This window comes from Lampris incognitus, chromosome 9, assembly GCF_029633865.1.
Source record: "Lampris incognitus isolate fLamInc1 chromosome 9, fLamInc1.hap2, whole genome shotgun sequence".
Classification (NCBI taxonomy): domain Eukaryota; kingdom Metazoa; phylum Chordata; class Actinopteri; order Lampriformes; family Lampridae; genus Lampris; species Lampris incognitus.
The window spans coordinates 17,521,385-17,549,022 of record NC_079219.1 but is presented as its reverse complement, the minus strand read 5'-3'; the positions used below and the strand labels follow the sequence as shown (position 1 = coordinate 17,549,022).

The window sequence follows — 27,638 nt, the reverse complement described above, 5'->3', positions numbered from 1 at the left end:
ACAGGCGTTTCCACAAGCCCAAGCTGCAGGGTGAAAAAGGCACAAGTTCCACATGGCACATCAGATAAATCCTACTACATATCACGTTATTCTACTTTGCCGTTCCAACGATCTGCTCTTTCCTGTTGGTGAAAAATGCTTTGTGTGTACCAGCACAAACAAAATGCCTATTCACAGCGACTGACCGCCCAGACTAGAATGCTGCTCCAACAGCTGCATGTGACTGCCATTATAGCTCTCTAACCATCGGCATCTCTGTCTTTTAGCCCGGTGTCTGTCTGTCTTTGTTTCACTGCAAGTCTGTGGTCTGTGTGTGTGTGTGTGTGTGTGTGTGTGTGTGTGTGTGTGTGTGTGTGTGTGTGTGTGTGTGTGTGTGTGTGGTCTATTTGTTCTACATTATAAATCATCTACAGGACATCATTATACATAATGAGACATATTGTACAAGACAGCAGGTGTGCTGTTATCAGTAACATATGTATGTGTGTGTGTGTGTGTCTATTTTTCCACATACTTATTTCATTTAAGACAGTATTTTTCTTGCACTTGTAATTGTACCAACAATGCCAGACTAAATTCCTAGTGCACATGGCAACAAAAAGATTTCCGATTTCTTACAAACACCTCACTCGATTTAGTCATGATAGGTAAATAAAGGTGCAGATTAAGGTGCTCTCTCTCTCTCTCTCTCTCACACACACACACACACACACACACACACACACACACACACACACACACGCGCGCGCACATTACACATAGAATTACCCACGCACAACTGTCACTTGTGAGCAAAGGACAAAGATAAAGGCTGAGAATGAGAGTTTAATGTCGGTCATTAAACTGTGCCGTGTGTGTATTTGCATACGTGTATTCACACTGTATGCCATGTCTGTGTCAGCCATGTCCTGCTGGCTCACTACACTACGTCCTACATCTGTGAAAACCAAGCGAAAGAGTGCGAAAGAGAGACTCAGAGACAGACGGGCAAAGCAAGAGACACTGATTCCACGTCCGTCCCCCCCCCGCTTTGCATGTCCCAATCTCTAAACTTTTTTCCTTTAAAAAACTGACTCATCATATTAAATAGTCTCAAGGCAAAGACCGATGTGTCAATCACCCCGACCAACTCCACTTTCTAAGACGCTAGCTCTGCTGCCAACTGGCACCCTCAACACACAGCTGTGCCCGGGAAACCGACACAGACAAATCCATGCTCACTATAAACGCATGCATACTCACGTACTGTACAAATGGCTGTTACATACACATCACTAAGCACGAGCACCGTACACTATGTCTGCTACACAGAGCAAGTCCTCGTGCACAGTGCTACAACCACAATGTTCTCATCAACAACATATGTCTTGCACGCGCACACGCACACACACACACACACACACACTCATGCACACACACACTATTAATCTCTTGTTATGGCACTTTTAGAATGGGACAATGTTACAGCATGTACTACTTCAGAAATAGCATATGTTGTTGCCCAATCTGTTGCATCCAGTTGGTAAACACATCTCAGTTACTTATTTTCCACACCGTCAATGAGTACAAGTAGCTGCTGGTACAATCTTTCACCCATCCAGCGTCTACTACTCACTCCTGGTGCGGAGAATCAAATCCCTGTGAGGCACAGTATAGCTAATGGGTGGAGCATGGCGTCGGTAATTCAAAGGTTAGGGGGTCAATTCTTTGGGTGGCTTAATGGGTGGTGCATGACACTGACGGCAGTGGGGTTAGAAGTTCAGAGGCTTATCAGATACAGCACAGCGCCGACACATGCAGGGATTGGGGCTTTCATCATCCCCTGTATAATTAATACTCGGTGCATAGGGTCCAACTGTGCATTAATTACCTGTTGGACCCCGTGCAACCTATTAAGAGAGTGGTCGTGGTGCTTCATTACCGGCAGTCTACTTCGATTGGCTGGCCAAAACTGAACATGTATACGTATAATGAACAACACGACACAGTAAGACCCACTTGCATTTAATCCTCTATGCTATAGTTTGTCAGACGCTATATTTTGTCCGTACAATGCCACCGCAGTGTTATGCAACCGCTAAATGCTGGCTACGGATCGCAGGCTGGGGTGGGGGGTTGGGGGGCAGAAGGCTGAAGTACACACACTACAGTGCACGAGGAGCGGCGGTTTCAGTGGGCAGGGCTCGTGCATGTAGGGATGTACGGACGTCTTTGTTCGGCGGTCCGCGCTGCAGCGGGGCCGGTCAGCGCGCTGCGAGGAGTTTGCGACACAGACCGGCGATTTGGGGTCAAATGGAGCCCCCCCCCCTTTTTTTAACGTTATATCTCCCACAGGCAAACGGCATGCTTTTCACAACGTTAAATGCCATGCTCAACACAAGCCCGCCCCCCCATTCTCGAGTTACGTTTGCCCTGTCAACATGATTTTGTCTTTGTCATTAACTTGGCCACGAAAGTCGTCGTCGTCCTCATTAAATGTACGAGACAGTCGTGTTTTTACTCCACATCCAAGTTTGGGGTCACGAAGTTGTGGGGTTGTAAATCTGATGTTTCTATGTAAACCTGGTGGGTGTTCTCACATTAGCTTCACAGCCCGCCTGTTACACACAAGGGCCACAGGGAAGTCATAGTAACTAAGATAATGATGATGCATCAGGGCTCGTGTCTGGGAGATCACTGTGGGCTGTTCTACCTCAGCTGTTCTCCGGTGACGAGCACCTCGGCCATGCGCTCCAGCTCAGCAGCCTTCTTCTGCATGGTGTTGCCGATCCCGTCCATCTCCATAGATCCCATCCAAACCGGTCTGCACACAGATATTACTTTCACTGTGACAAAGCTACAAACACGCAGCCACAGAGAAATTCGTTGAGAGACACACCGGTAGCGACAGCGACCACTGACCAAAAAAAAAAAACAACAACAAAAAAAGCCAGAGGATGTCAAACAAAGCACATGGCAATAGTTCAAATACATTAGAGTAATAATGTTTGCAAGCACCAAATGTGTTGTTGAAAGCTCACCCTTCATGCACCATGGGAAGAAAAAGAGTTGGTCAAGTAGTCCTCCTTGTGACTGTGGAGTTATTCCATTTCAAAAATACGAGATATACGGTGCACGCTCTCTTAAGTGACAGATGCAGCAGTCAGTGAGCTGGAAAGCTACATCATCTGCAGCCAGACCCCCCCCCCCTCCCCTCCCTCAAAAAAAAAAATCTTAACTACAGCGAATATCTGCACATACATGTGCCTTCGATTTCCAAGTTCCCTTCATTATCTTGCAGGCGCAGAAGGCCCCCTGACGCTACAGGGGAATGAATGCAACACTTGTGAAAACTGTTTCAGTTTTCAGCTTTTTTGCCTCACCCAATGTTTGTTTTTATACCACACTAGATGAATGCACGCTTTTAACATGTTCCCACCACGAAGCAGATAGTACGCATCCACAAAGCCACCGCATTGGGAGGAATCCGATGTCGTCACTGGGGGGCGTCAACTAAAGAGGCGGGGCTAGAAGAGAAGCGTGGGTAAGTTTGATTTGCACACCAACCGACACACAAAAACCCGAAATTAGTTTGGATTAAGATAATATTTTCATACTCCATTTAATATTGTGTGTCACTAAACTTTTTATTCTCATTCCACATATATTTCAACGCTGCAAAGACCAATTTTCAGGCGTCATTGAAGTTTCTTCCATTCCATACGTACGTCAACTCAAGTTAGTGTGATATATAAAATAGTGTGACATTTCTCCACCCTTCCTTGCTGACTATGATTAAGCCATTGCCTATACATGGTTAATCATAGTCATTGTTCTAATTATCTTTGTCTTATTTTATCATCTTTTTTATATGTTTATGTTCTTTTTTCTAGTGTGGCACTATAGCGTGTGTGTGAACTAATTAACTGTAAAGCGCTGAGGGGCTGTTGCAGCTAGAAAAGCGCTTTATAAAATGCAGCTTGATTTATTGATTGATCGATCTCATTGACCATATAACTTGAAATGTAATGTGAGTTGTCATAGCCTTGAAATATGTTTTCTTAGCCGCGAAAAATTCCACAGATAGTCTAATATATGCGGGCTAATAAATTCCTCGAAAGTGCATCTTACAACGGCATGACAGCACTGGCCCCGCCCGCCTGAAAGCATTGCTGTAATGTAAGCAAGGCCATTTACGAAACGCATTAATCAAATACATTCGTGTCATTTCCAGACTGTGTGACAGTGCAGGAGTATAGCTGAAGTTAAACCCAGCGCTTCCTATAAGGAGACGGTGAGGTCATCCAGTCCCTCATTGGCTGCGGGGTCGATATGTACGCCGAATTACTGCGGGAAACACGAAATGTCCGTCAAGTAAACTCTATTCGCTCATAGTTTCGTTTCCGGTTATTATTAACGCGTTTGGTTTTTCACAATAAAAGTGCTAACGGTGCGACAGTAACCAGAACAAATGGCTGGGAAAAAAAGAATGAATTTCAGTAGTTGACAGCACCGTCAGCTGCTATACACAGGTCATTTGGTGGGTATAAGTACTTCTTCCTAAATGACGTTGAAGCAAATCTGTAAAATACCAATAGAAGTAAGCATTCGGACAGATTATCTTCAAGTGTCAGTCTCAGTTTTTTTTTTTGCTGAACTATTTTTTTGCAACTGTTTACACAAGAACGAGAAACACGCCCCAACACATGACCCTGAAATACAGCCATTCTGCACAATCTCAGAATATAAGGCTTATGTCAAGAAATTACTTATTTCATGAACTTATAACTCGTATAACTGGTTTTAAAACACCGGTCTTCTAAAGTACGATGAAAAATATGAATATTCACCGACATTGGCAATTTTCAGACAAGTAAAGCGATTTCAAAGGGACATAAGGTGGAGGCTAAGCGAAACCGGACTTAATTTTAAAGATGAAAGCTACCATTAAGTGTACATAACTTCATAATAATTTGTATCTTTAAATGTGTTGTTGTATAAGATATACATAAATCAAAAATATATAAAATATGACTTTTATATATTTGCTGGAATAGGCTGCAGCATCCCCGCGACCCTGAGAGCAGGATAAGCGGTTAAGATAATGGATGGATGGATGGACGGACTTTCACTTTTTTCCCCTGTCGAACGAAAACTTGACATTTATTTTGAATCGTGAATCTTGAATTCAACCGGAAGTGTGCTTCGTTTTGCAGCAACGTTCCACGCAGCCTGCAACGCCGTAGCGGGATATTCGACAGTGTGCGAAAACAACCAGCGCTCGCTAACTTTTTGTTTTTTAAATCCTTAATTGCCGTCATCTGTAACTTGATATTCCGCACAATGGATAGATATGTGTTGAGCGTTTCTTTGTGTCAAAATGAAAACGAGTGTCAGGATGATATCAAACGTAAGTTTGCACCCTGTTTAACTAAAATGGAAATATGCCGTTTACTTGGCGTTAGATTCATGGAATGCATTACTCATTGCAGCTTCACATAGATTTGAATTATTGTTTAAAGGGGAAAAAAGCTTAATTTTCGATTAACGGTGATCTACGTTAGCTACGTTGCCAATGGTATTGCCTAACGTTTGCTAACTTGGTTACTACCAGAGCAAGCTAGTCAAGGGTGGACCCTGTACCGATTTATCAGTCTGGTGACTAAAAGAATACAAACGTATGTGAACGTAATTATGAGATATATAGATAATCATTGGATGTATCTATAGATGTGTATGGACAAATTCACCGACTCGAGTTCCCCTTAACCTGACAGTTCTGCAGATCTGTTCGTATTCAGTGACCTTGTTTTGTAAAAAGGTTTCTCAACAAGCTGTGGCAGCTCTTAACCTGAAAGGTCATGGTAATGTGTCGATCTATTTTGAATCTATATAACAAGCAGCAATGTATTGACAGCTCTGGAGCCACTCAGGAGGCTATATGAGGGACTTGAATACGTTGCCCATCAGGAGTCAACAAGAAGGTCCTCTGTGTTCCCAGGTAAGCCTGGCTGTACACCCCGTCCCCAGACTGCTTGTTCTTTCATTGCTCATACTGTGCCAGTGCTAGTGTCTTTCCATCTTCTGGCATTGATGTTTTTTTTTTAAGTAAATTCATCGTCTGTGTGCACTATTAAAGCATATTTTTACATCTTTTGTGTCAACTTTGCCCATGCATGTTCTTTTAGCTTGTTCTCTCAGTGGCGGTCCTTCCTTTCAGAGGTGGTACTTTGCCCTCCAGGTTTGCCAAGGAGCAGCTCAGGTAAGTAAGCATTGGGACATATATCAATGTACTGGCAAAGTTGCAAATAGATTGTCCTGCTACACTCTTGATTAAATAGTGACGATCATAACAGGGACAAGAGACGGTACGAATGCAATCGCCTGACAACTTTGTGTCACACGGTACAGGCCATATATAGGGCACACTAGTTTTCAAATGTGTCATACAGTGATCTCCATTGGCACCCTCTGATTTTATGTAGGCTAGTGCTAGGCTCAGTGGAAAATACTATTATCGCAATAATCACAGGGAATTTAAAGTAAAGTAAATAAAGTATTCTGATTCTGATATGGTTTCTATATATCATGGTACATGGTATCTGCGTACCATATTCAAGAATCCAACTGAGGTTCTCTGCATTGAACTCTTTGGTAATGTAAAATAAAGAGTCAAAGCAGAACTAGCTTTCAAATAATACCCCCTTGTGAGAAATTTTAGGCAATACATGCTCATTCTCCTGACACAACAAAATTGTGTGTCATGATATGACAATAATCGAATTTCATCCTGATACAATACCTTTAAAAAGGATAAATGATAATCAAGGAAGGTTGAATCAGTTCATCTGGATACAATGTTTATTGACAGATACGTTCCATCACTCTACTAAGTGACATCTTCAGTCTAAACTGACTGCAGGTATCCCCACCCCTTATAAACAATACATTCACAGATATATGGATATATTCACAGATATATAGATGGCGACAGATAGATAATGACGGAAATCAACGACCAGTTTCATGATCAAATAGGGGTGTGACCATTGATCATGTGTACTATTCACAGAGGATTAGGGAATGTTGCAATCTGTGATTGCAACAATCCCTAATAAGATGGCGACAGATGTATATTGACCGGAATCAACGACCAACCATCAAATATGGGTGTCCCCTTAACTAGAGTTTCAATGGCCATGTGTACTAGTCACAGAGGGTTGGGGAGTAGTTGCAATCACAGCATTGTAAGATTTTAAACGCACTGCACCAGAAGTTGTTCTACCTCAAGGATCGGGTCCCCTGGCACAAACAGAGCAATATAGCGTACACTGTTAAGTGCCAGGAGGATTGCATTGACTTGTATATTGGTGAAACTAAACAGATGTTGACCAAAAGAATGGCACAACACAGGAGAGCTAACACGTCAGGCCAGGACTCCGTAGTCTACACCCATCTACAGGCTAGTGGCCACTCTTTCAAGGGTCTAAAGATGGACTGAAATCCACTCCTTTTTTTCCCCCCAAGTGTTGGCAAGTCGTTGAAGAGACTTAACATAAATACATAATTTTTCATGGGAGAGATTGCTCTAGCTCATGTTTATCACTACATGTTATCAACAATTGGTCATATAAACAGTGCTTTACAAATTGTACAGTACAAAAAGTGACCAATATTCATAACATTTTCACATTTTTACAGTGAACTCATCTGTTACGTGTGCCTGCACTTGTCCTCAGTGAAGTTTGTAATATTGCTAATAAATTGTTTACTGGGCATAAAATTGACCCATTCTCCAAAATTGACAGACCGGCTGAATTTTATTTTTCATCCATGTACTATACTTTCTTTTTTCAGTTTTGCAGTCCAGATTGGGAGGAGTTGGGTGTAGGCCATCATAAGACTGAAAGTGAGGAGGAGAGTCCTAATGCTTTGGAGTTGTGTTTTACATCTCTCAACGATCAGGAGGAAGGGGAACAACAGACTGACCAACCAACAGTGACGGAGTGAGTGACCACTCAATGCTTTAATAATTTGCGCTTAATGTCTAATGTATCTGGTTATGCTTCTTTCTTTTTTTTGTTTAAAATAAGGAGGGGGGGTGTTATGTGGCGGGGAGGGGTCTGTGATGTGATTTCACATTCTGAGGATTGTGAACTGTATCTAATCTACGCCTCATGTTGAATTTGGCCCCGACACAAATGTCCAAGAAGTACACGATGTACGATTGTTCTAAATTTTCTTAAAAGTTGTATCAAAGCAGTGACTCTGAGATGATGTGCTTATTACTAGGTATGTAAGAATCCTTTTGGTTATACCTAATGCTAAGTTAACCATTTATTACTAAAAAAATCAATGTTGAAAGGCGCCTGGGTGGCGTAGCAATCTATTCCATTGCCTGCCAACACGGGGATCGCCGGTTCGAATCCCCGTGTTACCTCCAGCTTGGTCGGGCATCCCTACAGACACAATTGGCATTGTCTGCGGATGGGAAGCCAGATGTAGTTATGTGTCCTGGCCACTGCACTAGCGCCTCCTCTGGTCGGTCGGGGCGCCTGTTCAGGGGTGAGGGGGAACTGGGGGGAATAGTGTGATCCTCCCACGTGCTACGCCCGCCTGGCGAAATGCCTCACTGTCAGGTGAAAAGAAGTGGCTGGCGACTCCACATGTATCAGAGGAGGCATGTGGTAGTCTGCAGCCCTCCCCGGATCAGCAGAGGGGGTGGAGCAGCGACTGGGATGGCTCGGAAGAGTGGGGTAATTGGCCAAGTACCATTGGGGAGAAAAATTGGGGAGGGGGGGGTAAAAAAAATCAATGTTGAAATATAAAGTAGGTTGAAGGAACCAAAGGTCTCTACATCTCCAGGCATCTCTAATATGATCTGCTGGATTTCTTGTTCTAATAGGCTGTTTGAGGAGGCAGCAGAGGGACTCCATCTACTGTCAGACAAACTTCCTCCTCCAGGTACAACAGATACAGCTTCTTCACTTTTTCTAAGATTTTTGGCTGTAAGACAGATTTCCTAACAGGGATAAGGTGTATGTAAAAGTGTACATGTCTTACTTGGTTAAATTAGACAAATATGGGGCACATTTGCCACTGATGGAGAAATTCTTCTCAGTAACCCCCATCTAACTTACACTTACTGGTGCATTATCCACTGCTCACCACTGCCTTCTTGCTATTGCCTCTGCCTCTTACAAATGAAAGAATATTGGAAAGTGAGATTGTAATGATGAGCACAACGCCATTTGTGTCATCATAATCTCTACAATGTTTCAGTGATTTTTATTGATATGTGACCAGCATATATTGATTTTTGTTGTTTATAAAAACTATCTCAACTCCCTGCTGTTCTGCTTTCTTGTGACCGGCCCTTTTTTCACTTTACACCTTATGTTCTACCAGTAGGGCTTTTTTTTTTCTAAATGAAGCACTCATTTAATTGAGTGGCTTGGTGTGTCAATGGTTAAATGAGAGCAGAGCATCCTTGTTTTACATCAGAAGTAGAGACCGAGACTGTGTGTGGCCCTCAGTCTTGAGCTGCTCTGTTTCATACTGTGTCACTACCGGTGTCCTTTTATTGCCGCCACGTGGATTAATCAGTTGTGTTTCGCTAATGTTAATAGTGTAATTTAAATAATATTGTCATTACTACTTCTCTTCCTCTCCTGCTGAGAGGCAACATTCACAGCACTGCCTGCCTACTTGAAGAGCAGGTTAGCTTGGGCAGGTTGTCAGAGGCCTATGGGACCTACTGTCCTGAGAAGTAAACGATGATATGACATCGTCAGTTTTTTTCCAGAGACAGTTTGAAACATGTTGATTATTGAAATAGTATCGAAGCTTCAAAAACAGAACGTGCTGGAGGGATGACTTGTGTGTTTAATACTTGTCCCACACTTAACATCCTTGGCTCAAATTCAGAAAATGTTAAGTGTTCAGTGTGTGTGTGTGTGTGTGTGTGTGTGTGTGTGTGTGTGTGTGTGTGTATAGTGAGCAAATAGAAGGAGTTATCTTGGTGTTAAATATGACATAAAAAGGAGCTTTTAAGTGAAACTACAACTTCAGATTACCACCCCAATGCTGAGTTTCAGCCATCATTAAATTTCTAGTCATTGGCTTTAAAAAGGGACAACTGTTATTTTTGTAATGTAGACTATAGTTGGCCTATGGCATAACTTATGTGGAATTCTTCAGGCAAGGAATACATTTAAACCTAAGAATATTTATTTTTTATTTTGAGCAAGGGTCAGATTGGCTTTCTACCAAATCACCGCACTACAGATCACGTTTACACCCTACACACCCTAATTAGCCCTGTGATGGTCTGGCAGCCTGTCCAGGGTGTCTTTCTGCCTGTTGCCCAATGACTGCTGGGATAGGCTCCAGCATCATCCCCATGACCCTGAGAGCAGGATAAGCAGTCTGGTTAATGGATGGATGGATGGCTTAAAAAAACAAAAAAAAAGGATCAAGGAGCGTCCGGGTAGCATGGCGGTCTATTCCGTTGCCTACCAACACGGGGATCGCTGATTTGAATCCCCGTGTTACCTCTGGCTTGGTCGGGCATCCCTACAGACACAATTGGCTGTGTCTGTGGGTGGGAAGCCGGATGTGGGTCTGTGTGCTGGTCGCTGCACTAGCACCTCCTCCGGTCGGTCGGGGCGCCTGTTCGGGGGAGGGGGACTGGGGGGAATAGCATGATCCTCCCACGCATTACGGCCCCCTGGCGAAACTCCTCACTGTCAGGTCAGAAGAAGCGGCTTGTGACTCCACATGTACCGGAGGAGGCATGTGGTAGTCTGCAGCCCTCCCCGGATCGGCAGAGGGGGTGGAGCAGCAACCAGGACAGCTCAAAAGAGTGGGATAATTGGCCGGATACAACTAGGGAGAAAAAAGGTCTATAATAGCCTTGGAAAAATGGTGAACTGCTGTATTTCAAAATTATTTCTCTATCACATATTGGGCGCATAGCTTGCTGGTGAGTCTTATTTTTGCTTGAAGTGATATTTAATATTGGAAAACGTTTTTATTTTTATTTTGCAGCACGTACAACTCAATACTTCAAGAACACCTCACCATGATTATGGCTGCTGCGGGGCTCTGCAGCCGCTGTTGGCTTCCAAGATTTATTCCATCTTAAATATGTCTCATCGCAAACAGGCAAAATATCTTCGGTAGAAGGTTGATTCAGAACACAGGAGGTTATAGGAAGATGTTGTGATTTCAAAGTGAAAGGAAATAATGACGGCAGGCTCTCAGAGCAACCAGCTTTGGTCAGAGACTCCTGTGAACTACAAACATGTTCTCATTTTTTTTCTTTTTTAAGAGAAATGTTCCATCAAAGGAAAATGCCCTCTTTTAAAATGTCTTCCTCTTCGTTGCTGCCAGGTAAAGCCCTGTTGGATGTGCTGGTGCTTGGAAATGCAGAGCGGCCCCCTGTTTTAAAAGACCTGCTCCCTCTGATGGGAGCTCTCAAGCACATGGCCTGCTGGCACTCTGCCAAGATCACTGTGGTCGCACACAACGCCAATGGGTGAGGAGGCTTCACATCTCTAATCTCATTATTGTTCGATAACCTGTAAGATTTCAGAGAGACATTTGTGGTCAGGTTTTTTTTTTTCTTTTGGTTCTGACTAGATCTTTCCTAAAATCTAGACAGAGCCTTCCTAAACTGCAGACACTGGGTTGTTGCCCTCATCAAGCAAACATTTCCACCTGATGGAAAATGAGAGGGTCTTCACATGTGGTAGTGGGAATTGTGTTATCAGTCCATCGGTCACAGCAGTCAGCTCTCTCCCAGTCACAGTCTCTCTTGGTAACAGGGATTTCTACCCGATAATTTGCTCTTTACTTCTAATTCTTTCCCCAGAAATCATTTGGAAGTCTAAATTTAAACAATTTCAAAACCGTGGTAGTCAGAGAGAACCTCTGGTGAAAATGTATGATAGGAGAGTCAAAGAAAGTTGATCAGTTCATCTGGACTCGTTGACAGAAATGTTTTATCACTCATCTAAGTGACTTCTTTAGTCTCAACTGACTACACGTATCCCCACTCGTATAAACAATACAGTTGCGTAACGACAGAAACCAATGATCAGTTTCATATGCAAATAACGGTGTGACCATTAACTATAGTTACAATAGCCATGTGTAGGGAATAGTTGCAATCACAGCATTGTAAGATAGTGACAGATGTCCTCTTTGCCCCCCCCCCAGTCCTCAGTTCAGGGTTGGTCGTTTCCTCTTCACAAAGATGGCCTCTTTGACTCCCCGTTCAATCCAGTGTTCCTCCCTATCAAGGATGTGGAAAGAGTGACCACTGGCCTGTAGATGGGTGTAGACTGTGGCATCCTAGCCTGATGTGTTAGCTCTCCTGTGTTGTGCCATCCTCTTGGCCAGTGTCTGTTTGGTTTCCCCAGTGTATACATCATGGCAATCCTCTCGGCACTTAACAACGTACACTATGTTGCTGTTTGGGTCAGGGGACCTGATCCTTGGGGTGGACCAATTTCTGGCACAGCGTGTTTTGGGGTTTGAAAGCAATTGAGACACGGTGTTTGGAAAATGCGTGTCTCAACTTTTCCGACACTCCCGCCACATACGGAATCACCACTGGTTTACGCCTAGGCAGCTGTTGTCCTTCTCATCTCTTTGATCGGCTGGTGAACTGTTTGGGCATCTTCCTGGCTTCGACAAACGCCCAGTTAGGATAACCATGCTTAACCAGGGCCTGTTTAATGTGGGATTTCTCCCCTTCCCTGGCCGCTGTGTCGGTGGGGACGTTGTCAGCTCGGTGGTACAGCGTCCTGATGACTACTAGTTTATTTATGCTCCAGTGGATGATGAGAGTCAAACCTTAAGTACTGATCAGCATGTCAGTTTGTGTTGGTTTACGGTAAACATCTACAAGCAAATCAAAAACTCCGTTTCCGGTGTGGGAAGATGGCGGCGGGAATTCACATTCGCAGCGGCCTCACCCAGTACCAGTGTGGGAAGATGGCGGCGTGAATTCACAATTGTGGCGGCCTCACCCAGTACCGTTGATTCAGTGTCCATGTCTGTGTCTAAATTTTTGTCTTCATTTGTTGGCTTGGAGAGCTGGCGCTGGATCGGCTGCAAAAGTTCGGTCTGCTGCACTGTGGGCCCAGGGACCGCGGCCTTGCCCGGAGCTGCACCCGAGGAAGTAACACCGAGGGCAGTCTGACAGGACGCGGAAGCGGGGCAGGCTAAGCTAACTACTAGCCCATGCAGACCAGCAGTTCCAATTACCCCGAGGGTGGTCTGGCAACAGCCTCACCTGGCGTTGACTGGTGTTTTTGATGTCGTCGTGTGGAGTGTGGGGAGGTGTGTCAAGGGTGTCTGGCTGGGGGAGCTGGCGCTGGATCGGCTGGGAGGGCTTGGTCTGCTTCGTCTGTTTGCCACAGGGACCACAGCCCCTACCTGGAGCTGTGCCCGGGGAGGAAACACGGAGGGCGGTCTGACAGGACGTGTAATCAGGGCAGGCTAGGCTAACTGCTAGCCATGCAGACCAGTGGTTCCAACAGTCATCCTGGCTGGCGTTGTTCCCTTGGACAGTGATTTTTTATTTTTTATTTTTTTGGTTTGGATATATGTTAGTTTGAATATGTGTGTTCTTGTAGTTCTTGAATGTGTTTTTGTCTGTATGTTGCACTGCTGTGGGCTGGAGGAAACGGCATTTCATTTCACTTCATGTGTGCAAGTACATGAGGTGAAATGACAAATAAAGTATTCCTGATTCCAAATGTCCCCCATCAACAATCACAAATCCAGTCTAAGAAGGCTAATCTGTCATTTTTCACATCCTCCCTGGTGAACGTGATGTGGTTGTCCACAGAATTAATGTGGTTGGTGAAATGTCATACAGCCTGAGATTTAATCTTAACCCAGGTGTCATCCACAAATTTGAACCAATGTCTAGGTAGTGTCCCTGGATAGGATATCAGAGCACTCTTCTACTTCCTCCATATACAAGTTGGCCACTACCTGAGATAGCAGAGATTAATCCTGGTCTTGAGCTTTGTGAGGGTAGCTCACTTAGCGGAAATGTCTGGCCAAAAAAAAAAAGAAAAAAAAAGAAGTAGCACAGAGTGAGAAATTCTAGAAATTCATCTTTGCATGAACGTCAGCCACACCTGTGTTATACTCTGCATTGCCACTAGGGGGAACTGTAGCTCTATTACAGAGTAAATATGGGAGGGTGGAATTGGGTCATGAACCAGTTTTACCCACAGGATTTCTTTGTGGGGGGGGGGGGGGGTGCAAGAAACCTGCAACCAGCAGTCATATGGCACACCTCAATCAATGTAGCCTGTCACTTCCCATGATTCCCCATGTTTCATCTTTCGAGTTTAAGTGTGCAGTATAAACTTTCTTTTAAATCCACTCATCTTTTAGTTTACAGTAAATATCTAGGAGAGTAGCCCACAAACCTCCAGAAGAATAACAAAGGATGAGAGCATCCCATGGGGCATCTTATGAAGACACATTAAAAACTAAAGGTTAAAGAGGATTGTAAATTTATTCATGCTTTCCTGTAAATCAGTTTTTCTAGTCTGGCCACATTTCCTTGAGTGGAAGAAATTAAGGCGCGTTAAAGTCAAGTTTATTTGTATAGCTCTAAATCACTTTTGTAGTGTTTGAGAGCTTAACATTCACGCTGTTAAAAGCAGGTAGACAACAATGGACAACAAAATCTGTCTTTCGATCCTTGATTTGTGGGAAAACTACAAAGGAAAAACTGCAGAAAATGCCTTTTTAGGGAAAAAAAATGAGAGAAGCCTCAGGGAGAGCAGCAGAAGGGGGATCCTTCTTTCAGGATACTTTTTATGAGCTGAACATGTGTTGGTATGGACCAAGGATGATGGAACCGATTGCCTTCATAAATTCAACAAAAACGAGATATGTCACATGGCCGCTTTGAGGGCGATAATCTATGCTTTCTGTCAAGTTCAGGAAAAAAATGTACATTAAGAAAACTCCCCTCTGAATTGCCTACTTGGATATGGGGGCATCAAAGACGACGGGACCATGTGACGTAGGCGACGCATGAGGTCCATTGTGTTAGACCGGTAAAATACGAGCCGAGTGGAAAGGCAACTTGCTGGCATTACCAAACCAATCTCTCTGGGTAGACTTGTGTGAAGCTTGGGTGAAATGTTGTACTACAACACTTACATCTTCAACCCCCACACACTGCCATCATTGTCCTCTACATTTTTACCACGTCCATTCATGCATTATCCAAACCGCTCATCCTACACACGTTCGCGGGGATGCTGGAGCCTATCCCAGCAGTCATTGGGTGGCAGGCGGGGAGACACCCTGGACAGGCTGGCCGGCCATCACAGGGCTGACACATTCACACCTAGGGACAATTTAGTACGGCCGATTCACCTGACCTACATGTCTTTGGACTGTGGGACGGAACCAGACCTAGAGGAAACCCTCACAGACACAGGGAGAACATGCAAACTCCCACAGAGGACAACCTGGGACGACCCCTGAGGTCTATCCTCCTGAGACCATGCAGAATGAAGTATAAGGTGCAGAAATGTGCATGTGAAGCATGGCATCGATATGAGGTCGCATGGTCTCAGGACTTTACCCCGTTTTTGTTTCTGCATCTTTTTCAAAATGTGAGTAGGCAGAGACAGGCTAAAAAATGAGTTTTTGCTTACTCTTTAAAGAATTCTTATGCATAGCTGGCATAACCTTTCGTGTTGAATTTGTCATGCCATAAACAGATAGACAAGCTGGTAAAACCCTTGTTGGGCTTTGCCTGTCTTCACTAATTTTTTGTGTGGCATGACACCAGAACGTCCGTACAAAAGGGATCAACATGTTATTAACAGTATCTGCATCCACTTTAATGAATGCCTTTTGGCTCTGTCGAGTGCCTCCGAAATATCAAAGACATCAAAGAATGACGGAAGTAATGAAAAAGAGAGAGAAGAGGGTAAGATTGCTTGCCAGTCTGTTTTCATGTAACATGTAAAAAATATGTCAACAGAAAGGCGGGCTAAAATACTCTTGTTTACTCATTGGCATCTGATAAGGATTTAGAGGAGTTATATTAACTAATTAAAATCATACAGCAAACTTTAGTTGTAAATTATTCATAAAGCATTCATTTGTGAAGCCATGGATTGTAATAAGGGGCTCTCTAGCCAGGAAGGGGTTTCATGCAAACTCCTGGTGTTTTGAAAGCTAAGCAGCATTTGGTACTGAGCAGTTCAGGTCACCAGTGGTGTCACTGCCATAGTTACAGTTTTATCAAAGTTTTATCCATTTACAGAGAGGAAAGACAACATCGTTACTTGACTCTTGTAGTAGCTAGTTCCTCTTTCTTAGTGAAGAGGACATTTTCATTCAGCTGTTAGGTGTTTGCAAAGGAATCTCAAAAATGCGTTTTGGGCGATCGGATCACAAGTGGACAGTGAGACACATCGCCGTTTACACCTGTGTCTATCATGCGTCTCCAAATGCGTCCTGCTGACAACTTCGATCAGATTTTGTTATTCTGAAGAAGAAGAAGAAGAAGAGGAAGAAGAAGACGATTTCATTACTGTCTACGTCACATCCACTACAAGGTCAAAGGGCCTCAGTCAAGCGCCAGATTTGCCGACTAGCTGTGAAAACAACAGCTAATGTGTGAAGGTGTTTCAAGCACTCATATACATGTACGGACTGTTCCAGCTGTTGAGATTGACAGGACTGATTCTTCTGCCCAAATGGAGTTTAAGCATCTCGTTTCACTTGTACTCCAACCGCGTACACTCTCCTGTCTCTCAGTTTTTTCGAAAGCTGGCATACTGTTACCAAAACAACCACCACATCCTGCATTGATGACGTATTTTCCTGTTACATCCTTGTCAGTGATGCATCAGGACGCATTAGCGTTTACACTACAAAAGATATGTGGTCAAATGCATCCCAGACCACCTCGGCAAGTGGTTTGAGTAACCGGTTCACAAAACGTTTGGTGCTCATTTACACTTGTATTTAGCGCTGTCCACTTGTGATCCGATTGCAAAAACACATTTTAAAACCAAGTGTAAACGGGGTGTCAGTGACAGCTGAAGCAGACAGATCCACTAAACTCTGATTACTCAGCTGTAACTAACTATAACAATTCATGCATGGATTAGCAGCCAATCATAGTGAGAAACAAAAGAAATTGAGATATATGCTGATCCAAACTCTGAAACTGGAGAGCCCACACTCTACATAAGGGTATCCATGTATGAATAATTTCTGAAGATGGATCATCCCATACTTCTTCAAAGAAAAAGTTTTTTTTTTTTAATACAGAGTGAAATTAGATATATGTGCATCCATAGTTACTTGTTGTCCTGTCTGTAAAGGAAAACAATGGCAGGTGTAGCAATTCTTTAAAAATATCCCTGGACAGAAATGGACTGAAGAGCCAGTGGAAGAAGAGCTGCACACTATATGCTCCAACACACTTTCATAGACGGTTATTAAATAAACAACGTTTCGATCCAAGTGGTTCTTTGTCAGGTTCAATTCATGAAAAACTACTGCACCCTTTTTATAAATACATATGCTATGACAATGCATCTTGTTCAAGCACATTCACATGTGCTGTCGTAAGAGCGAAGACAGTATATCATGTATGTAGAGTTCATTATGGGGTCAGTATGTGATATTTCTACCCATCTGTCCATGGGTGCTTCCTCCTGCTAGTTAACTAAATCCCATGTAGTGGTCATTCTGTAAAACTATAATTTTTTTACTTTTATTTTTTTAGGTGGCAGAAAACTGCATCGTACCTGAGTGCCAATCTAGTGGACTCTGCTGATCTTGACAGCTGTATTGACACCAGGGAGCTGTGGAGGGGAGGCCTGCTCATCAGAGAGAAAAAGGTAATTTAACAGTAGGACTACATGTGTACTTAGTCATGGGAGAAGGTGGAAGGTGTCATATCCTTCTGGACAGACAAATTTTACACACAGGTGTGTGCGCGCGTGCATGTGTGTGTGTGTACGTGTGTGTGTACGCACGCGCACTAGTACTCTGAAGTGGAAAGAAAGGCAGATGGCTCATTAGAGGGCTAAATAAGGATAGTAGGTATAACTATAGAGAGGTTTTAGACAAGAAGGTGAAGACCTGTTGAAGAGTGTGCAAGGGGTACAGTGCTAGTCAGAGAAGAGAATGTAGGGGCACAAGCATGTTCAAATATGTCTGCCTGCATGCCTGTATGTGTCTGTTTATAACTATGTGTTTGCATCTGAGTTCATTGGGCAAGCCACACTGCGAACAGCTCCGTCATACTCATTTTCCTGAAGTTGAAGCGCCATCGCTTCTGAATGAATTACAGTCTGGCCTGTGTGGAAGGAATGAGAAGGAGCTGCGTCTGTTTGAGCTCAGAGCCGAGCCCCTCTATAATGAGCCTTTCTCTGCAGAAATGAGCAGATCAGTAGAAAAGCATAGAGAAGACAGTGTTTTCTAAAGAATTTTCTCGAGTGATGAGAGCAGGGCTAATTTTGAGTCTGCAGCCTGGCCCGAGATCTTTGGCTTATTCCTAAAATCAAATCCTGTTATTGTCAATTAAAATTGGCCTTGGTAAGGATTTGTTAATATTGTGTCCCAGGTCTGACTAGTAATTCAGTATTATAATTTTTCAATGGTGTTGCATTGTGTTGAAATTTGGTTTTATGATATGAGAATCAAGTCATGAGCCACACACACACACACACACACACAATATTCAACTCCATTGTCTAAATTGATGAAGAACATCCTGAAACCTTAAATTTCTCACAAAATGAAGCTTAAAATATTTTAATGAGTATTTAGTAAGTGCCTCTCTGGCCCTGTTCTGAACTAGTTTAGAACCTACCTACAGGACAGACAATTCTTTGTGTCCATTAGACACTTTGCCTCGGACAAAGTGGGTATAATGTGTGGGGTACCCCAAGGTTCAATTCTTGGACCGTTACTATTTAATCTCTATATGCTCCCACTTGCACATGTTATACAGAAACACAAAATAAATTACCATAACTATGCAGATGATGCACAATTGTACGTATCCCTATCTCGTGACGACCTAGATCCCACACATTCCCTAACTCGGTGTATTGACAATATTAATCTATGGATGTCAGAGAACTTTTTACAATTGAACAAAGACAAGACAAGAATACTCACTTTTTGCGCAAAGACTCAGAGACAGAGAATAGCAGCTCATCTCAGCTCTCTGTCTCTGCAGTGCAAAAGTGAAGCTAGAAATCTGGGTGTAATTATAGACGGCGATCTATATTTTAAGAGCCCATATCAATCATCTCACAAAATCAGCCTTCTACCATCTTAAACATTTCAAAACTAAGGGGCTTTTTATCAAAATCAGACTGTGAGAAATTAATCCATGCATTTATAGGAAGTAGACTGGACTACTGTAATGGTCTATTCACCGGCCTCCCAAAATCAGTTATGCGGCAACTACAGTTAATTCAAAATGCGGCAGCACGTGTTCTCACCAGAACTAAAACGTATGAACACATTACACCTGTTCTTAGATCTCTGCATTAGTTCCCCGACAAAACTAGAATCGGTTTTAAAATTCTGTTGCTTGTATACAGAGCTCTAAAAGGTACCCTCCCCATTACTTTGGTCAACTGTCCAAAGTAACGGGGAGTGCAGAAGAGAGATAAAGAAGAGAGTGCAGGCAGGGAGGAGAAGAGTGTCAGGATTGATTTTCAACAGAAGGGTACCAGCAAGAGTTAAAGGGAAGGTTTACAAGACAGGAGCTGGAGGTGGCAGAGTTGAAGATGCCAAGATTTTCATTGGGAGTGACGAAGAAGGACAGGATTAGGAGTGATTATATTAGAGGGACTGCTCAGGTTGGACGGTTTAGAGACAAAGCAAGAGAGGCGAGATTGAAATGGTTTGGACATGTGTGGAGGAGAGATGCTGGGTATATTGGGAGAAGTATGCTGAATATGGAGCTGCCAGGGAAGAGGAAAAGAGGAAGGCCAAAGAGGAGGTTTATGGATGTGGTGAGGGAGGACATGCAGTTGGCTGATGTGGCAGGGGAAGATGTAGAGGACAGGAAGAAATGGAAACGGATGATCCGCTGTGGCGACCCCTAACGGGAGCAGCTGAAAGCAGTAGTAGTAGTAGTATACAAAGCTCTAAATGGCCTTGCACAACAGTATATAAAAGACATGCTAATTAGATACAAACCAGCAAGAGCTCTCAGGTCCAAAGGCAGTGGTCTTTTAACCATCCCTCGTACTAACTCTAGAGCAGGGGAAGCTGCCTTTTGTATTTATGCCCCAAGTAAATGGAATGCCCTGCCTGAGGACTTGAGAAAGGCCGCCCACACTGTACACTTTTAAAAGCAGGTTAAAAACTTTACTTTTCAAAACAGCCTACGGATATGTTCTTGGTTTGTGTAAGTGTATTTTGTTTATTCTACTTCAATTCCTGGGCACATGATGTGCACATTTATATTCTGCATTTGCACTTTTAAGAGTGTTTGAATTGTATTGTCATTTTATGTAAAGCACATTGTGTTGCCCATGTATGAAATGTGCTATATAAATAAAGTTTGTTGTTGTTGTTTTTGTTGTTTGTTTGAAAACTAGTTTTGGTTTGTTATTATACTTACCTTACCAAACAGTTGGATGTGTGACAAACCACAGCTAGATTCTTAAAAATGGTATCCCCCCCCCCCCGTCTTTTTTCTCCCAAATTGTATCCGGCCAACTACCCCACTCTTCCGAGCCATCCCGGTTGCTGCTCCACCCCCTCTGCCAACATGGGGAGTGCTGCAGACTACCACATGCCTCCTCCGATACATGTGGAGTTGCCTGCCGCTTCTTTTCACCTGACAGTGAGGAGTTTCACCAGTGGGACGTAGCACATGGGAGGATCACGCTATTGCCCCTAGTTCCAACTCCCCCCGAACAGATGCCCCGACCGACCAAAGGAGGCGCTAGTGCAGCAACCAGGACACATACCCACATCCGGCTTCCCTCCTGCAGACATGGCCAATTGTGTCTGTCGGGACGCCCGACCAAGCCGGAGGTAACACGGGGATTCGAACCGGCGATCCCCATGTTGGTAGGCAACGGAATAGAACGCTACCCTACCTGGATGCCGATTTTTGTGTATGTAAGATTCTGTGATTATATATCAATACCATGTAAAATTCCCTATGATTATCATGAAAATAATATTTTCTTTATCGCCTAGTACTACTTTGTCTACTAGCAAAGTGATAGCACTAATATTTTTGGGTTTTTTTGGGGTAAATGACAGGCGCTGTAGGCTATATGATACAATAACCAATATAAATGTTGAATTTTCCCTCTAACTTTGGGAATTTTTCATGATGTTTGGAGAGCATCCCTCGTTCATTTTAGAGAAAAACATGGGAGGTCAAGGTCGGGGCATGGGAAAAAACTGCCCTGTCTTGGCAGACCTGATCCAGCCCTGGCCCGATGGGCCCCGCTCTGACCTGACCTTGCTGTTGTTGGAGTCAGCCGCCATTTAGAGGAGGGTTAGGCTGATGTACAGATTGGCAAGTACAGCAGAACACATTTGCTTTTAAAGTCTGCCGCAAAGTGTTTTATCTTTTCGGGGGTAGAAAATGTATCAAAATATTACCCACTCCATCAAGATAATTTTTTCAAGCTTTAACATTAAGCTGGAAGGTAGTTTGAATTCCTACACCCCATTAAATGTTTGTCGCATTTTTTCTTTTATCTTTTATTACTATTACGTTTTATTATTAATGTGACCAGTGTCAGCAAACCACTTCACATTCCTTATACACACAGATTTAGCTGGCCAATAAATCGTTTTGCAATTCCTTCACCAGTTTATGCATGCACAGGAGTCCAATCTCAAGGGGAAAAGTTGACTAAAATGATGACTGTGATGAGATGCCGCTGCAGAGCTAAGACTCCATGGTTACTTGTTCTGCCTTAAACGGAAAACAATGGTAGACATAGCAATTCTTTAAAAATATCCCTGGACAGAATGGACCAATTTTCCCCATTCCTCCAGTGTTGTACAAGGAGCTGCAGCAGTCTGTTGTGCTATTGCGGAGCGCTGCAGCAGAATTTTGTTTCATCTCGTACTGTTCTATTCTTTGATATCCATTTTTTTTCATCATTGACTCTAGCCAAACTGTAATTTTCTCAAGTTTAACTCCAGATTATTTTGTTTTGTTCTTCGTGTCTTGGCAGTACTGCCTGAAAATGAAAACAAATGAGCTAAAGGAGAAGACATGGCAAACCATGCTGTGCCCTTAGGATGTCAGAATTAAGCACACGCTGACAGCGTCTAGGAGAGGCATTCCTATTCTTTCAAATTAAGCTGTAATTTGGTTATAGGATTTGAGAACACTGTGCTAAAACTTGATATTGCTTTGGAAATAACCACTGACATAGTGTATAAGGGGCAAATAAGTGATGTATTACCATGAGAAAGAGAACATGTGGCCACACATTGTACACTCTCTACTTTCCAGAGTTTTGTGCACTATCGTTACAGTATATAAGGCAACATCTAAAACTTGGATGCATCTTTGAAAACTGCAGTGGTATACTTGGAGGTGTCTTTTTCAGCCATTGTTATTCTATGCTGGCCATGTGCTTTTCTTCCCTTTGATGACCCAGCTCAGATTGATTGGTTCGGTCACCTGTCCCTCATGGCAAGTACAGCTGAGCAGGGAGTACCAATGGACTCCAACATCAAAACACCGATTCCTTTCAAGAGCCTCGCCTCTGTAATATTTTCAACTCAAAGAGAGTTTCACCTCCAGAATGTTTAGCTGTATTGTTCTTGTGTTTTTGTTCATTTTCTTTAATGTACTTTTTGGAGATTGACCCAGGGCGTCCACCATCTTTGTCAAGTCATGCCATATTAAGGTCAGGGAACATCAATGATGTCAGTCCCCCCCCCGGCATTTTCTGCTTTATTCTTTAACAGTGACAGTAGAGAGAGACGGGACAGGCAGGGGAGGGAGGGGATGACATGAGGCAAAGGGTCCGGGTTGGATTCGAACCCAGGCCACTGCGGTAAGGACTCAGCCTTATGCGGTGCCTGCTCTACCAGGTGAGCCACTGGGGCACCTCAATGATGTCAGATTTTAAAACACTTTAAACTTAGTGTTTTCCCTTTGTACCAAATACATTTTTGTGCATATCAAAAGTACTAAAGAAATTCAGAGGTAATTGGGTGGAATTTGAATATGATATTTAAACTGTTAATTCTTTTCATTCAGCTGAGTGAATAAATGCCTATCGCATTTATTTTTTTAAACAAGAGATTGGGCTCCCGTGATCTTAGTTTGTTGTTCCTAATTTCTGTGGTTGCCTCATAGAATGCCATTACTTTCAAGTTGGTGTATTCGGATGCTTTCAGAGCAGTTAACATATATCCTAGTATGCATTTTGCAGTCATTTTAGCAACATCGTTGCTTTAGATGTTATCCATTAGCCGCTGTAGCAGGGCAAGCATCTGAAAGGTAAAGCTTGCATTTTAGTGAACTAGCCATGCATTTGTACATTCACGCGGGGGGGGGGGGGGGGATCTGCTTTTATAACTGCTATTCCTGTCTTGCTCTGAGGAGGCTGAGGCAAGTGTTCAGCTTCTCCTTCACTAAAGTTGACCTTTTCTTAGCTGCTTTCAGAAGTGAGTGGGCTTGAGCAGTCAGTCTGTAAAAGCTTCACACTGGGTGAGTGGTGGAACAAAAGAGAACTCCCAGAGGAGTAGAAGCCTGCCTGAGAACAACTGCTGTCACTACAACCGTGTGATACATAGCATAACAAATATAGGGGTGTGGATATGCACGTACATCAATTTGCTGACAGACATATAGATATATACTATCTGTGCGCCTGTGTGTGTGTGTTGTGTGTGTTGTGTGTGTTAGTGTGACTGAATTTGGGAACTAACACTGGACAGCTGTGGGGTATATTACATATACGATGTAGGAGTTTGGCTGTGGCTGAAAATATTCCTATAAGGTGCTGTGATATGTAGTGGGCTACAACAACTGACTACCAACTTGTATCGACTGAGGGAGAGATCCATTAAGTGTATGCATGCTGAATTTGAGTTAAACTGTTCTTGTTACGGTAAACCTTCTTATATAGAATAACAATGGTGTGTGCATATAACAAGTGTATGTGCATACAAATAAGTCTGAAAATCACTCTTGCTACAGATGCTTGATGTCAAAGCCGGAAAAAAAACTATAGATGATTTGTCTCCTGTGTTCTCTCTCAGTGTGTGTCTGAGCTGCGTTTTGAGGGCTTCTCGCTGCGTTCTCCAGAGCGTCAGATATCCTGTTCCAGTGTCTTCCACACCCCCTACACCACAACAGACCACAAACTGCCTTCAGAGGTGGGTCCACTGTCCTTCACTGCTTCTTCTAAAATCCTAACCTCCTACTCCTAAGTCCTCAAGACCTTGAGATCTGGAGTAGCAAACATAACACTTTATCTTTGACGTTCTGTATGGCTCATGAGCCATTTGAGGCTGCTAAGTGGTAGAAAGCAGAAGAGCTAAAGGGTCACCTGCTCATCACCGTTTATTCATTCATACAGAGCAAACCATAGTAGGTGAATCATCTATCAAATAAATCGTACTTTTTATTTGCTTTTATCTGCTCAGTGAGTATATATCTCATCTACTGCTAATGATCTAATAGGAACCAATAAATGAGTTCACTTGCGCCCTGTCATCACAACAACTAATCTTGGCACTCAAAGGATCAATTGGTTCCAGAAATCTGCTCACTAGCATAATATGTTCCCTTTTATACTTATCTCAGGTCTCTCCCCATTTGTTACCAAGGTAGATGTATGGGAGGGTAAACTTTTTTTTTTGTCTTCTCTGGGGTTTTTTTTCTTTCTAAAGTTATCCATTTACATATTTGGCAAGTGTTCTCAACTCTGTGTCTCTACACTCAGTTTAGTTGTACAAACCTTTGCTTGCTGAAGGCAGAGGATACTTAAAGGGAAATTTCACTTGTGGTTTTATGTATGTGCAATAAGTACTGATGAGTAATGTAGTCGACTGAAGCAGTAAAGTCCTTACCTTTTACTATATTGAGGGAGAAATCGGCGTTCTCCTGCTGACAGAGTCTTTCTCACAGCGCCTACAGGTACCAGAATGCATTTCTCACAAGCTTCTGTATCGTCGTCCATAAAATCCTCTGCGCTAGTGTTGTGGGATGTCATTTCCACCATCAGAAATGGAGTGTAGCCCAGAGAACGAGGATGTGTTTTTTGAACAGCGTGTTTAGAGTAGAGTATTGGAAACCCTGCTGGGCTGTTAGTTTTTCCGGCCGCCAAATGATGTATCGATACGTCAAACTCCGTTTCACTGCTACCCCAGAGATGCAGAAACAGGAACAACCTTCGGGTGGCATTTTTTTTCCTCCCTTTTTATTCCCAATTGTACTTGGCCAATTGCCCCACTCTTCCCGAGCCATCCCAGTCGCTTCTCCACCCCCTCTGCCGATCCGGGGAGGGCTGCAGACTACCACATGCCTCCGCCAATACATGTGGTGTTGCCAGCTGCTTCTTTTCACCTGACAGTGAGGAGTTTCACCAGGGGGACGTAGCACGTGGGAGGATCACGCTATTCTCCCAGTTCCCCCTCCCCCCGAACAATCACCCTAACCAACCAGAGGAGGCGGTAGTGCAGCAACCAGGACACATACCCACATCAAGCTTCCCACCCGCAGACACAGCCAGTTGTGTCTGTAGGGACGCCCGACCAAGCCAGAGGTAACACAGGGATTCAAACTGGCCATCGCTGCGTTGGTAGGCAATGGAATAGACCCCGACGCTACCCGCACACCCAACTCCAGGTGTTTTTCATGTGCTATCAGCCTATAGACGATCAGGTTGAAAATCAGCGAATTTTCTCTTTAATCTTTGTATATTTTTCTCTTGTTTTTAAGCGTAATTAATTATGCTGATCACAGATTTTGTGTCACAGCTAAAAAAAAAAACCTTTTTCATTAATTGAAACCTAAAACAAAACATCGTTTAAAATTTGTGATAACAATTAATCTAACAATTGCGTGAGGCTTTTTTTGTTCACATTTATTTATTCATTCATTTATTGTCCTTAAAGTAGTCGCTGATTGGAGTTAACAGTCGACCTGCCCTTCTCTGAACCACTCCGTCACTATCTGCCACCAACTATCCAAGGTCAACAGTAGTAATAAAAAGCATGTCGGACCAACACGGGAATCTCCGGTTTGAATCCCCGCGTTACCTCCAGCTTGGTCGGGCGTCCCTACAGACACAATTGGCCGTGTCTGCAGGAGGGAAGCCGGAGGTGGGTATGTGTCCTGGTTGCTGCACTAGCGCCTCCTTTGGTCGGTCGGGGCATCTGTTCGGGGGGAGTTGGAACTAGGGGCAATAGCGTGATCCTCCCATGTGCTACGTCCCACTGGTGAAACTCCTCACTGTCAGGTGAAAAGAAGCGGCTGGCGACTCCACACATATCAGAGGAGGCGTGTGGTAGTCTGCAGCCCTCCCCAGATCGGCAGAGGGGGTGGAGCAGCGACCAGGACGGCTCGGGAGTGGGGTGATTGGCCCGATACAATTGGGGAGAAGAAGGGGGAAACACCCCCCCCCCCCAAAAAAAAGCATGTCAGGTGTTGAAGTGTTGTTTCTGTTGCTCACCTCCTTCTGGTGTGGGACTGTTGGAGTTTTAATTTATTTATGTGTGTGGTTGAAGATGGATATCTATCTATCTATCTATCTATCTATCTATCTATCTATCTATCTATCTATCTATCTATCTATCTATCTATCTATATTAATTCACACACATTTATATATATTGCACCTTATTTGTTGAGCACTTTCCCTACCATTGAGTGTTTCTTTTAACAAAGATATATATATTTATATACACACACACACTGCGTGCTTTTCAGTGCCTGCCTTACGGAGAACACACTGTGTGTATTTGGGAAATGAGAGCTTACATAATGGAGGGTGTAGCATAGAGCTATAATGAGTTCTCTGATGTAGATTGATAACCATAACAATGAAAACCACACAGGAGATGTACTTGGGAAATTATTGGCTTATATGAGGTCGACAGTAAACACACACACACACACACAGAATAAGGGCAATGATAAAACGCCACACAGGAACAGGTGAAAGAGGTCTGTAGGAAACAAATTAAAACATGCGCAATCTGCCATCTTTACACACACACACACTCGCACACAAGTAAATGTAAGCTGCTCACACAAGGACACAAAGCAGTGATACATTGTGGTTGTTGTGATTAGTGGTGTTGTTAGTATAATATTCCCTGCTGTGTTTATTATAACTGTTGTCTGCTGTAATTATAATGACCATATGGGTGGTGTGTTTGTGTTTTTTGTGTTCATCAGTCCATTAAAACCACAAAAGTTCAATAGTTTTGGTGTTTGTGAGTGCTAATGTGTGAAGTGTCCACCAGTGTGTAGTTGTGCTAGTCAGGTATTATAGCAAGTTTTGATAGCGTTTGTGTGTGTGTGTTTGTGCGTGTGTGCGTGCGTGCGTGCGTGCGTGCGTGTGTTTGAAATCTCATCAGATCCCTTTACAGAGAAGCAGATGGTGATGATTGTCTTG

The 27,638-nt window shown here is 43.4% G+C and overlaps 2 protein-coding genes across 2 annotated transcripts in view; one reads left to right on the top strand and one right to left on the bottom strand.

Moving 5' to 3' along the window:
* Nucleotides 1-3,166, bottom strand: part of deptor (DEP domain containing MTOR-interacting protein) — a 58,808-nt gene extending 55,642 nt beyond the window's left edge. Inside the window, exons 1-2 of the mRNA XM_056286274.1 lie at nt 3,021-3,166; nt 2,693-2,803 (exon numbers count right to left, since the gene is read on the bottom strand). Coding sequence (XP_056142249.1) covers nt 2,693-2,803; nt 3,021-3,034 — 125 coding nt within the window. The 5' untranslated portion in view covers nt 3,035-3,166. The remainder of the gene's footprint in view (nt 1-2,692; nt 2,804-3,020) is intronic.
* A 2,074-nt stretch (nt 3,167-5,240) lies between these two features.
* The window catches only part of mtbp (MDM2 binding protein), a 54,368-nt gene continuing 31,970 nt past the window's right edge, over nt 5,241-27,638 (top strand). Inside the window, exons 1-8 of the mRNA XM_056286616.1 lie at nt 5,241-5,389; nt 5,897-5,980; nt 6,168-6,241; nt 7,837-7,985; nt 8,885-8,943; nt 11,374-11,518; nt 17,777-17,891; nt 24,274-24,390. Coding sequence (XP_056142591.1) covers nt 5,323-5,389; nt 5,897-5,980; nt 6,168-6,241; nt 7,837-7,985; nt 8,885-8,943; nt 11,374-11,518; nt 17,777-17,891; nt 24,274-24,390 — 810 coding nt within the window. The 5' untranslated portion in view covers nt 5,241-5,322. The remainder of the gene's footprint in view (nt 5,390-5,896; nt 5,981-6,167; nt 6,242-7,836; nt 7,986-8,884; nt 8,944-11,373; nt 11,519-17,776; nt 17,892-24,273; nt 24,391-27,638) is intronic.